The sequence below is a fragment of the Apiospora phragmitis genome (genome assembly GCF_038363925.1).
Source record: "Apiospora phragmitis strain CBS 135458 chromosome Unknown utg000001l:1.0-2902119.0:1.0-2906034.0, whole genome shotgun sequence".
In the NCBI taxonomy this organism is placed as follows: Eukaryota; Fungi; Ascomycota; class Sordariomycetes; order Amphisphaeriales; family Apiosporaceae; genus Apiospora; species Apiospora phragmitis.
The window spans coordinates 2108490-2121276 of record NW_027117399.1 but is presented as its reverse complement, the minus strand read 5'-3'; the positions used below and the strand labels follow the sequence as shown (position 1 = coordinate 2121276).

Here is a 12787-nt window from a genome sequence, read left to right as displayed (position 1 = left end):
CCAGCTATTCCCTTAGCAGCGGGCAATCATTCTCTTGCATTTACTTACTACTAATTATTCCGGGGCCGATTACTTCAGGTCACCAGACGTACAAGCCAGGTTTTTGAGCTTTACTTGTACTATTGTTTGTCAACCGTTGACGCTACTCGTCATTGTCCCACCCTTGCATGTGTGTGAATACACTACATATTCAACAACCGTCAAGGTTGATGTGGGCAGGTCATAGCCCAACCCGATCTCAATTTTCTACCTCACCTAGCTGAAATCGATTTCGACATTGCTACCATCTGCGAGACGAATACTCGTTAATCGGTTCGCCAAAACCGACAATATGGCCACCTTGAAAATACGAGCCGCAACGGCGGCTACCTTTTTAATACATATACGAATGGCCGCAGCGGTAGGGGATCCCCCCAGCCCCGAGGCAAACAAGGCCCAAGAGACCGAGGGCATCACGCTGGTGGCCTTCTTTGCCGCCCTGTCGACTTCGTTGGTCGTCTTCGGCGTTCAGACGGGCCTCTTCCTGCTCCTGCGGAACAAGCTGGCGCGCATCTTCAAGCCCAAAACCTACCTCGTGCCCGAGCGCGAACGAACGGAGCCGCCGCCCGACACCCCGTGGGGGCTGATCAGTGCGCTCATGCGCTTCAAGGACCGCGAGATTATGAAGAAGTGCGGACTCGACGCCTACTTCTTCCTGCGCTACCTGCAGACGCTGCTCATCATCTTCATACCCATGGCGCTCGTCATCATCCCCATCCTGATACCAATCAACTACCATGGTGGCCGCAGTCAGAATTTCGACAACAACGAGAAGGATACCCATTCAAAACAAGCCAATATCACGGGATTCGATACCCTGGCTTGGGGAAAATGTGTAAGTGGCATGCGGAGTGTATATCTTATACCGGTGTTTAGTCCTTCCTATTCCAGTGCGTCTCGGGGAGGCATGGATGTAAGGCTTATACAAAAGCCATCTGTATTTCCCTCTCAAGATATGCAAAGTATTTCCTGGAAATGCAATACTAACGCCGAGAGCCGATAGGTCACAGACGAAAACCAACCGATACTGGGCACATCTGATTTTGGCCGTCGCTGTTATTCTTTGGGTTTGTGGGGTTTTCTTTGCGGAACTTAAGGTCTTCGTAAAGATACGGCAAGACTGGCTGACTACGGCCGAGCATCGACTTCGTGCCTCAGCCACAACGGTCTTGGTCAGCGCCATTCCGGACAAATGGCTTACGGAAGAGGCCTTGCTGGGTCTTTTTGACGTATTCCCCGGCGGGATCAGAAATATTTGGCTCACGCGCGACTTCACCGCTCTGCTAGAGAAGATAAAAAAACGCGACAAAATCCACAAGCAGCTAGAAGAGGCGCAAACGGATCTTATTCGCATGGCCAAGAAAAGTCAGCTGAAGAAGAGGGAGGCTGAAGAGAAGAAAGCGCGGAAACAAAACAAGTCCAAGGCCCCAACGAAGGAACAGAAAGCGACTCGCCAGAAAGAAGAAGACGCCGCTGCCAAGTTACAAGCAGAAAGTGGCGGTGGCGATAGCAGTGGGGATATCCATGAAGTGCCACACAGCGTTGAGGATGGCCTGGTCGAAACCCAGCAACTCGAGGAAGGCCAGGAAGGAGGCCAACACAGGCCAACAGCGGGAGGCAACCCACTGGATGTTATCGGCACCGGCTTCTCGAAGATCACTCAAGGACTGGGCAAAGGTGTTGGTGCCGTGGGCAAAGGCGCTAAGAACGCTGTCGATCAACTCGACCACCAGATCGAGACGACTAATGGTTTCGTGGCGATAGCACCGTCCGAATCCAATAGGTCCAGACCCGCTACACGAGCATCCGCCGCTCACCATCATATCCATGTGCCTAGCGAGGGGGATCACTTAAGGCCGTCTACCAGGGACTCGGTTTCACCAAAATCCCCTGTTGGCCGTATCAGTCACTCGCACAACGGATCTATTGCGTCTCAGAATGCAGCTTATAAGGAGAGCATCGAACTGAGGCCCCTGCAGAACACTGTCCGCAAGCTTGACAACATGGATGACATGTACGACAATGAACGGGCTAGGTGGTATGAGTTCTGGAAGCCCCCAGCGGGAGGGTTTGCTTCGCCCATACCTCAAGGCTACGAGCGACAACCCGCAAAACAGAAGGAGAAGTTAACGTGGGAGAAAGTGAAAAGTTTCATCCCATTCCTTGGCGGGGACGACCAAGAGCCCTTCGAGTATCCGGTAGCCTACAACGAGGACTATGAGGAGGAAAGGCCAGGGCAGGTGGCAGAATGGGAGAGGTGGGTGAAAAGGAAGGACCGCCCTACTCATCGACTGCCTAGATTCGAGTGGACACCCGATTTCCTTCCCGCTTTCCCGCTGATCAATAAGAAAGTCGATACGATATACTGGTGCCGAGGCGAACTTGCTCGGCTCAACTTGGAGATCGAGATGGATCAACAGCATCCCGAGCAATTCCCTTTGATGAGATCTGCCTTCATTCAGTTCAACCACCAAGTTGCAGCGCATATGGCTTGCCAGAGCGTTATCCATCACATCCCGCGACAAATGGCTCCCAGGGTGGTCGAAATCTCACCCAATGATGTTCTATGGGAGAATATGGCGATAAGTTGGTGGGCTGGATGGCTGCGGACCGGCATCGTCTTTCTGTTGGTCGTCGGTATGATTATTCTATGGGCCATTCCCGTTGGTTTCACTTCGTCGGTCTCCCAATCACGGAACTCATTGACGACTTCCCCTGGCTGAGGTTCCTCGAGACCAACGACATAGTGTTCAAAGCTGTCAAGGCACTTGCTGGTGTGTTGCCCGCATTGTTGCTTGCCCTGCTACTGTTCCTGGTTCCCATTATAATGGATCTCCTTGCCCATTTCCAAGGAGCCAAGACTGGGTCGCAGAAGACGGAAACGATCCAGACGTACTATTTCGCCTTTTTATTCGTCCAAGTCTTTCTCGTTGTATCCCTCAGTTCGGGTGCTTTCAAGACGCTTACTGATCTGGCCAACAACCCTGCCAGCGTTGCGGACGTCCTTGCCCAGAACCTGCCTGGAGTCTCCAATTACTTCTTCTCCTACATGATTCTGCAGGCGTTGTCGACAAGTTCGGGTACATTGCTACAGATCGGTGCCTTGATCAACTGGTACGTCATTGCGAAGATTTTCAGCAGCACGGCACGCAGCAAGTGGGAAACCAATACGACTCTCCCGAAGGTCCGGTGGGGCTCGTATTTCCCTGTGTACACCAACTTTGCCTGTATCGGCCTTGTCTACTGCGTCATTGCCCCTGTGATCTCGATCTTCGCCATCATTACCTTCGCCCTCCTGTGGATTGCCAACAGGTACAGTATGATCTATGTTAACCGCCTTGCTCTCGATACCGGAGGTATCTTGTATCCTAGAGCGATCAACCAGACCTTCACTGGCTTGTACGTGATGGAAATATGCCTCATCGGCCTGTTCTTCCTTGTGCGAGACGCGGAGGGTAATGTGGCCTGCCTACCGCAAGCTATCATTATGATCGTTTGCACTTTCTTAACTGCGCTTTACCAGCTGCTGCTGAACTCGTCTTTCGGGCCGATGTACAGATATCTCCCCATTACCTTCGAGGACGAAGCCGTGTTGCGAGACGAGGCCTTCCAAAGAGCCCAAGACCAGCGCCTTGGTCTTCTCGATGAGGATGGAGAGGATCAGATGTACGATAAGGAGGGTCGTGATACTCAACACCATCGCGGTAATGATTCGGTAGGCACCACTGACGGCACTGGTGATGGTGAAAAGAGTCCCGAAGCAATAAGCTGAAGAGCTTTGCCCCAGTCAGGGGACTTCAACATGCAGGCTCCTTGGCTGTCCGCGGAGGCAAGGTTCTTAAGAACCAGACCTATGGCCGCGCAGAAAGGGGCGTGCAGAGCGCGGTGAATTACCGTGAACAACGGCGGAAGAAGGATCTCGAGGCGCAACGCGCGATAGGTGAAGCGTTGTACGGCGGCTTTCACGACGAAATCGAGGACCTTACGCCGGAGGAGAGATGTGCTGGTCCGCCGCGCGTTCACGCATTCGGCCTTGCGGGCGGCGCCCCCACTGTCTGGATTCCCCACGACGACATTGGCGTGAGCGAGGACGAGATCAAGCGCACGCGGGAGTTCAGTGACCATATTTGGATCTCTAATGAGGGAACGGCGTTGGATAGTAGCGTCCGGGTGGTTTACGGCCGGGCACCGCCGGATTTCAGTGAGCTCGACCTCATCAACCTGTAAAACATGCATAGAAGTATATACCCATAGAACTGCAGGATCGGAAGAACGCAAAATGCATCCATTATAAACGTGCCCTTTCCCCTCTGGGCTTCGTGCGGGTAATTGGGGAGCAGAGGGATAACCTATCGCCTGCCAGTTATCCCGGAAGTGACTGCTCCAAATCATGTGGAAACAATTTTGTGTGAAACTTGCTCTACTTGGGCCATAGATGGCATGTAACAAATGAGTGAAAGTTATTCGTAGTACCGCCTGGATCCCTTCGGCTTCATGATCTTTGGCTGGGATCAAACGTAGATTGAATGCATAGCTCTAGTAGTGGAACGGGCCCCGACACCACTGTGCTAACTCTTGTCATCTTCGTACATACGTAAGAGTAGATCCGTTAGCTTGTATGTATAAAAAGCAAGTTGTTTAGACACTAGCAGTGTGCTCCAACGTTCGAAGTAGATTTTCCTTGACAGCCTCCACGTCCCCCTCCTCCATACTCAAGAACCGAATCTGTCCAGCGAAGGTTAGTATCTTCCGAAGAGAAAAACAAAATCAATAGCCAGCGCTGTGGCACTACTTCCAGCGACGAAGGACTCACCACATCATCTCCGGCACCGGTCCCGCCATACAATACAGCTTCTGACACGCTCGCGTCAACGCCCTTCTTCACCCTGGCCTCCCACACGCCTTCCCAGTTCCACTCCCCGGGCTTGCGCACACCGGTGGCCGGGGTCGCCGCAGCCGCAAGCACGTCGTCTTTCGCTGGTACCGGCGGCGGCACCTCCTCCCCTCGCCTTCTCCAACGGGTTGCTGCTGCTGCTGCGGCGGCGGCGGGCTCGTCGTCGTGTTGTTAGTGTTGTTAGTGTGGAAGGCCTTGCCGCTGTCCTGGCGATGCGTGCGCCACGAGTGCCACGCGCCCGGGTTCCCGGCCGCCTCGAGCGGGATGGCGTCCAGGACCGCCTCGTCGTCGAAGGTGCTGCGGATGTACCGCAGCACCTCGAACGTGGAGATGTCGGTCTTGCGCGTGTCGGCGAAGCCGGGAGACTCGCCCACGGCGGACGCGCGCGAGCCGGGCGTGCCGCCGCCTCCTGCCCCCCCTGACGACGAAGAAGACTTGGGCGGCTGGCGTGGCGGTGTCGTCTGCTGCACTTGGCTGCTGGCGGCGCGGCTCCGGCTCCGGCGGCCGAACCAGTCCGGGAAGCCGTGGCGGAGGCTGAAGCCGCCCGGGGGCAGGCGCTCCTCGTCGGTGGCGCTGACGGTGGCGTTGTGGTCCTGCACGTCGGTGCTGTACATGTAGGTGGTCAAGGGCGTGATCAGGGGGTGGAACATGTCGGTGGAGAAGGTCACGAGCGGCGGCAGGCGCGGGTAGGCGTCCGGGAAGGAGATCTGGAAGCGCATGACCGCGGGCGCATAGGGGCCTGGGAGCCAGGAGTCAAGCCATCAGATCAGATTTCATTATGATTAATCGAGTTGGAGGGTTTTGTTTTGGTTTGCGACCAGACCACTACTGGGGCGTGCGCGCCTGCCTTTCAACTTACCGTCACGGACGAAGACGACGCCGGACCAGAGGGCGGGGTCTCCGGGTGTCAGGCTGACGAAGATACCTTCGGGGCATGATTGTTTTAGTCCGGAGCTGCGCAGGTGTTAGTCCAAAGCTGCCGCTCCATCTCACATGTATATGACCGACGTACAACTCAACCAGCAGGTTCTGTTTTCTTAAGGCCGGTAGGCTGTTGAACTTGGATGAAGCCATGGCGGCGTATCTTTTATTTGAGGGTTTACAAATAATGTCAAGCGGACAAATGTAGTTTGCGATTTATTCTAGGCGTTGGTTTTGTGTTGGCGTTCCGATTACCCCTGAATCATTAGGCGCGTGGTGGTTATGCATGAACCATGAACGGGAACTGAAGCATCTAACCTGACTGTAAGTGCGGTGAGGGAAGTGGGGCCAACAAACGGCCGCCGAAAGTCCAAGACTGACAGATTCAAGACTTGAGGCCTACTTGGTGATCTGGGTTGGAACACTACATGAGTGTCGGGCAACAAGCGCTTTCGAGACATGAACAGTAATAGCTCATCACCTCCGTAGCACCTATTCAAGGCTGATATTGGGGACGTCGTATCCTGATCTGACAGGGGTGTGTTGGACTCGTACCAACTGCAGGGATCCATCTGCCACATTGATTTTATCATTTGCCCCTCCATTCCAAGGCCGACTGGGTGGCGGGGTAATTCTTGGACGGGCTTCAAAAGCTCGACAAGCGGTTAACAATGCTCGGATATAACATTGAAGGGCTGTACAGAACAATGAATCAATGTAGGTTAATAGGTAAGGATCACCAAGGGCTTATATAGAGATTTAAAAGCAGGTATTCGCCTCCTAGCAGGTAGCCATTGAACAATATATGCCTGGGAAGTACCAATTACGCCATAGGTTGGCACATCCGGCGAGTGACGCATCGCATAAGCTGCTGTAGCTCAACTCGTTTCTGACCTTTTCTACATTAACTCCTCACTCTGGAATCTCCGCCACCACAACCATTTCCACGTAGCTACCTACTCGAGTAGTATCGCGGACCATAGCACGATAGCGCTAACACTGCTGAAAACAACTACTCAACATGGCAGGAAAGAAGGGAGCCGACAACAGCAAGAAGGCTGCCGGAAACGCCAAGAAGGCCGAAGCAGCCGCCGCGAAGGCCGCCGTCGAAGACTCTAAGAAGACTGCTGCTGAAGACGCCGAGTGGTCCAAGGGCTCTAAGAGCAACGCGAAGAAGTAAGTCAGTTGTCGGGAAGCAAAAACCTCGTCTTGCGACACAGAAGCAACAGCAATTTACCACCACAAACCATGGATGATGCTAACGAAACCTTTTTTTACTGCGCTATAGGGAGGCTGAGGCCGCGAAGAAGGCCGAGCAAGCCCGGAAGAAGGCCGAAAAAGACGCCGCCCTCGCCGAGGAGGAAGCCAGCCTACCGAGCCGCAAGGAGCCCAAGAACGCGAAATCCGCGGCCACAAGACGAACCGCGGCACGCTGGACCTGAACCAGCTGGACGAGGCGCTGCCGTCGATGAACGCGACGGGCATCAACAACACACGCGAGGGCGCTGGGCGTGGCGGAACAGCCAGGACAAGGTGGACCGGCACCCGGAGCGGCGGTCCAAGGCCGCGTACGCGGCGTACGAGGAGCGCCGGCTCGCGGAAATGGGAGGACGGCACGGGCCAGGGCCTGCGCCTGAACCAGAAGAAGGCCAACATCCGCAAGGAGTTCGAGAAGTCGCCCGAGAACCCCTTCAACCAGGTCACGGCGACGTACAACGCGACGCGCGACGAGCTGGCCGACGTGCGGGCCAAGGAGAAGGCCAAGGTGGAGGGGAGGTTGGCCAGATAGGCTGCGCAACTTGCTTGCCAGTGCGGCCGACCTTTTACTGTGTTCGGCTTCTTCAGGGGCTGGCACAGGGGGGCTCTTCTACCTGGGAAGGGGGCGGGCTGATCCTGCGACATATGAGGTGTATACAATCAATGGTGTAGCATGATTCCAGCCCAGAGGTACCTTCTGATCAATTGATTACGGCTTAGACAAATATCCATCGCACCATCCCAATACTCAGGCTACTACAGACCATTTATATTGCGCTGTGATATGAGGTCCCGCTTAGGGTAATAATCTTTCGGGTCATTTATGACGTTCTACTTTTCGGAGACAGATCAGCTGCTGTGAGACGCAGTGTGCATACAAAGTAAAGTGTGCATCCTTATGTACTGCTGCCCGTGTTACGGTTTTACTGGTGCTCAAGTTTTGACATGTAGCATTCGCGAATAGGACGAATCAACTCCCCAGCTCCTAGGTTTCGATGGGATCGCGCCTCGCCTCTGCACTGACCGCAAGGACAACGCAGAGAGGTCAGGCTACTGTCGGCCTCGAAAGTTGGGCACTACAACGATCCCTCTCGAGGCTTGAGGCTGAGCTGAGTGAGCTGAGCTGAGGAGGACGTGGATGCCACACTAAGCTCCTGCCAGCCTGCCCGACTACTTGTAGCTAAAGTACGCACAACTGAGTGGAACGTGGACAGGATATGAAACAAACCAAATGTGCTCCGACGTTGCTGTGTTGTACATTATTGCTGCTGTGCAAGCCAATAAAACGGATTAATTGGCTGCGCAGGATGTGGCCCGGAATATACTGCCTCGTGTGTCTGTGTCCCCCTGGATCGTCAATTCCCTCCACGTAATCGTCTGATCTCACGACCACGCGCTCTCGGATGGGCTTGACGTATTTGACGTATGTGTGGTATCAAAGACATGGAGAGAATATTTTGGAAAGGCAAAAAAATTAGAATGGCAGGCGGGGCACAGGCGCTCGCTTGTCCGGATCCCGGACAGAAAGTCGACGTGCTGCGCGCTCAGCTACTTTGGGCTACATACCGTAGCGTCAAAGTCTGAAGACAGCCTCGTCCAACCCCTTGATAAGTCTCGCAGGGACTTGGTGGAAAATAGTCGGAGTAATACGAGCAAATGCTTTATTTGCTGTAATAAACGGATGCTAAATATAGTACCTACTTACACGTAATACTTCCAAAAAGATCGTCCTGGAGTAATTCCCAAGGGAGAAACCCTGCAAACTGCTCTGGATACAAGCAATTTTGAAAGTGCATCCGATGTTTATCCATAGGATTTCAGGGATGGCACCATAACGAGCATCTTGGATATCTTCAATTAATAGTGGTTCATGGTTGAGATGAAGGCGGCCGCACCTAAGTCTTTCACGAAGATATCGCTACCATCTGCGATGCCTGCGCCAGAAAGGATGTTATTAGTTTGGTCTGGCACAATATTACAGCCATCGCGATCAAGGGACAGTCTGCGGACGATAAACTGAATATGGCAACATCCGTCATGCTTACACGTGAGAGATACCCTGAAGAATAAACACTAACCATAAGGGATTCCGAGGGGGGAAAAGAGGGGCCCGAGCCTTGAATCTGTGGGTCTCGTATGCGTGTTTAGTGGCATTTATGGACGGATGTGCATTGCATACTGCCCGAGTCCAGAGTTCATGAGCCGAGCCACCTTCATGTTAGCAGTGGCGCTAGGGGCCGAGAAGGCATCAACTCTAAAATGTATGGGCCAGTACAGTATCTCGTCCTGGGTTCGCCAAGGGGTCCAAACCTGGAGATAATTCACAGATTAAGGGACTTGCTGCCACCACCCAACTCCCACACCTGCAACCTTGGCTTGGCCTACTTGGCTTCTTTGTCTCTCCTGAACTTGTTCTTTTGGCTTCTCGTCGACGCCCGTCGCGTCTCTCTTGTCAATCGTGTCTCCATTGCTAATTTGTCCATATTCCTCATTGCAAAAGCAACGCCAATCCAGCCGCTGGAAGATTCCATCATCTGTTTTGTAACGCGTAGATTGCTATCAGCAGCAATTTGCGACACCACCCCAATACTTCGGCTACCGCCAGCCATCTTTCCTGGTTCCCCGGACAGCCTATTGTTCTCCCGCCTCTATTGGTGTACTGCCAGCCAACTGGGCGCTGTTTGGTCTCTGGCTGTCGCATCGCCCTCCGGTGTTGATCTACCAACCGCTACCAATCAATCTTTGCAGGGTACTCTGTACCGATTACGCTCGTTCAACGACTTTAGTTTATCTAATAATAATCACGCCCTTCCCGGAGGTCCCTCACAAACTTGCGCTCCCATCTCGGAATCCTTGGATTGCCCATCCGCGACGCTGTGTACCGCTGCCTTAACCTACTTTGTGTACGCTTTCGAGTCACGTCTAAGACAACACTGATCTGCATCCGACCCGGGTGCCTGCTGCCAAAACACCCGTTATCCCCGGTGCTCGTGGAACATCCATCCTCTTTCTATAGTCGGGAACAAAGGCCGGATACTAATCATCCCTATTACGCCCCCCCCCCCCCCGCCCGCCTTGTTTGCCATTTTGAATGCATCTGGAGACACGGTAGTGTTGCGGGATAAGGCCAAGGTCACCATGGGATATTTTGGGAAGATGGGTTTGAAATGGCTAGTGTCCTCGCTGGTAATATGCCAGGCGCATGCGTTCTACATACCAGGTAAGGTCACACGTGATGCAGGGTACGACACTAGACTGTGTTTGCTAACGCCTGTTACCTCTTTATGCAGGCTGGTCGATTCGCAGCTACAAGGACAACGAGCAGATACCCTTACTCGTCAACAAAGTCTACTCCGACAACACCCAGTTGCAATACGCATACAATGACCTCCCATTTGTTTGCCCCCCACGGGCAAGATGGCTGGGGGTGGTCTGCTCGGCGGTCAAAGTATATCGCTGAACCTGGGTGAAGTCCTCCGTGGCGACCGCATCATTACGTCCGACCTCGATCTCGCCATGGGCAAGGATCAGGAGTGCAGCTTCGTGTGCAACCGAGAAATCACGGGGAAAGACCTCAAATGGGCCCAGGAATTGGTGAAAGACGGGTACGTGGTAGAGTGGATTGTGGATAACCTTCCAGGCGCTACTAGTTTCGTGACCGTGGACAAGTCGCGCAAGTACTACGCCTCCGGGTTCAAGCTCGGCTTTACCGACTACTCGTCGAGCACGGGGAGGCCCCGGTACTTCCTCAACAACCACCACACCATCGTGGTCCGCCACCGACGAGCGCCGGGCCGCGCCGGAGAGAGGGGCGAAAAGGTCATCGTCGGCTTCGAAGTCTATACGAAGAGCATCGGGCCCGGTGTCAGGCGCGAGGGCGGCTGTCCCAAGGACCTACACAACGTTAATGAAAACTTCGAGCTGTATATGGCGCCCAACAAGACTACCGACCTGACTCTGAAATACCCCGACTCCTCTTACTACCCAGAGCAGATCGAGAACATTGACGACGATGCCAAGATGACCATTCCCTATACCTACTCGGTCTATTTCCGAGAAGACGAGTCGATCGAATGGAACCATCGCTGGGATCTTTACTTTGTCAACCAAGAAGAGGGCTCGAAGATCCACTGGTTGGCCATTATCAACTCGCTCATCATCTGTGGTCTTCTTACGGGCATTGTCCTCATGATTCTGGCAAAGACAATCCGAAGCGACATCAGAAACTATAGGGAAGGGATTGCTGAAGACGGCAAACTCCGTGTCAAGCGCAGGAGATTGCCCGGAAGTCTGAGCCCAAGGATTATTTCCGAAAAGGCTGCGGGTCTTGGCTTGTTGGACCAGGAAGGTGTTGGCGAAAAAGACGGCGACATCACATCCGAAGATGAGGCTCTTGAGGACGTCACGGGATGGAAACTCCTGCATGCTGACGTCTTCCGGAAACCCGAGTATGGGCATCTTCTGGCTCCCCTGGTAGGATCCGGCATGCAATTGCTGTTCATGGCTGTGGGACTCGTGCTCCTCAGCGCTATCGGTGTCTTGAACCCAAGCTTCCGGGGTGGCTTTATTAGTGCTGGTGTTGGCTTGTTCATCTTCGGCAGCGCATTCTCTGGGTACTTCTCTGCCCGAGTGTACAGAACATTTGATGGCCAAGACTTCAGACGGAATGCACTGGTGACGGCGGTTCTATTTCCTGGCTTGCTGTTCGGTCTGATTTTCATTCTGAATCTGTTTGTCTGGGCCCAAGCCTCGAGCACGGCGATCCCCTTCGGCACCCTGATTGCGCTGGCTCTTCTCTGGCTCTGCATCCAGGTCCCTCTGGTCTACGCCGGCGCGTGGTACGGATTCGTCCGAACCGGTGCTTGGGAACACCCGACCAAAACCAGCAGCATCCCTCGACAGATTCCCCACCAGGCTTGGTACGCCAAGAGCATCCAGTCGATCTTGCTAGCCGGCCTCATCCCGTTCGCGGTCATCTTCATCGAGCTCCTCTTCGTCTTCCAGTCCATGTGGCAAGACAAGAGCGGCTACTATTACGTGTTCGGCTTCCTCGCGGTTGTTTCCGTCATACTCATCGTCACCATCGCCGAGGTCACGGTGGTGACGGTCTACATCCAACTCTGCTCCGAGAACTACCACTGGTGGTGGCAGTCTTTCTTCGTCGGTGGCGGGAGTGCCGTCTGGGTGTTCCTGTACTGCGTGTGGTACTACTTTGTCAAACTGCACATTACGGGCTTCGTTAGCTCGATGCTCTTTTTCAGCTATAGCTTCATGGCATGCTGCGTATACGGGCTGTTGACGGGCACGGTTGGCTTCCTGACGGCCTATACCTTTGTCCGGAGGATATATAAGTAAGTTCCATTTTCATATTAGCATGATAACACTCGTACTAACCTGGACTACAGCGCTATTAAGGTGGACTGAGATTAAGACCGATGTGGCAAACGAAGTAATGGATATAGATGTAGTTGTATTTTGGCGCAGCAGTTGGGGGAGATAACTTGGCGTTTTTGGGGAACAATTTGCAAAATTATCACCGGAAAAGCCATAATATTTATTTGATCCTATCTATCTTAAACAACCTGTAAATAGGGCGCAGTTGTAATGAACTAGGGGGACGGACAGCTGAGTAAAAAGTCGATGTAATTACCTAATATTAGCAAATGTCAATATCAG

General features: G+C 53.5%; 4 protein-coding genes across 4 annotated transcripts; 3 read left to right on the top strand and 1 right to left on the bottom strand.

Annotated features, from left to right (window-relative positions):
- Nucleotides 1-388: 388 nt before the first annotated feature.
- PG994_000636 (uncharacterized protein) lies at nt 389-4266 on the top strand (the record flags this gene model as incomplete). The annotated part of the gene is made up of 4 exons (XM_066852045.1): nt 389-874; nt 1179-2720; nt 2774-3782; nt 3848-4266. The coding sequence occupies 4 exons, from the start codon at nt 389-391 to the stop codon at nt 4264-4266; spliced, it is 3456 nt and encodes a 1151-aa protein (XP_066722677.1).
- Nucleotides 4267-4677: 411 nt separating this feature from the next.
- PG994_000635 (ubiquitin-conjugating enzyme/RWD-like protein) lies at nt 4678-6007 on the bottom strand (the record flags this gene model as incomplete). Its single annotated transcript, XM_066852044.1, is given in 5 exon segments — nt 4678-4764; nt 4853-4963; nt 4975-5672; nt 5793-5887; nt 5946-6007. 5 exon segments carry the CDS (start codon nt 6005-6007, stop codon nt 4678-4680), a joined length of 1053 nt encoding a protein of 350 aa, XP_066722676.1.
- Nucleotides 6008-6875: 868 nt separating this feature from the next.
- PG994_000634 (uncharacterized protein) lies at nt 6876-7643 on the top strand (the record flags this gene model as incomplete). The annotated part of the gene is made up of 3 exons (XM_066852043.1): nt 6876-7030; nt 7143-7251; nt 7272-7643. The coding sequence occupies 3 exons, from the start codon at nt 6876-6878 to the stop codon at nt 7641-7643; spliced, it is 636 nt and encodes a 211-aa protein (XP_066722675.1).
- Nucleotides 7644-10528: 2885 nt separating this feature from the next.
- Nucleotides 10529-12535, top strand: PG994_000633 (endomembrane protein 70; the record flags this gene model as incomplete). The annotated part of the gene is made up of 2 exons (XM_066852042.1): nt 10529-12462; nt 12517-12535. The coding sequence occupies 2 exons, from the start codon at nt 10529-10531 to the stop codon at nt 12533-12535; spliced, it is 1953 nt and encodes a 650-aa protein (XP_066722674.1).
- Between the last annotated feature and the right edge of the window lie 252 nt (nt 12536-12787).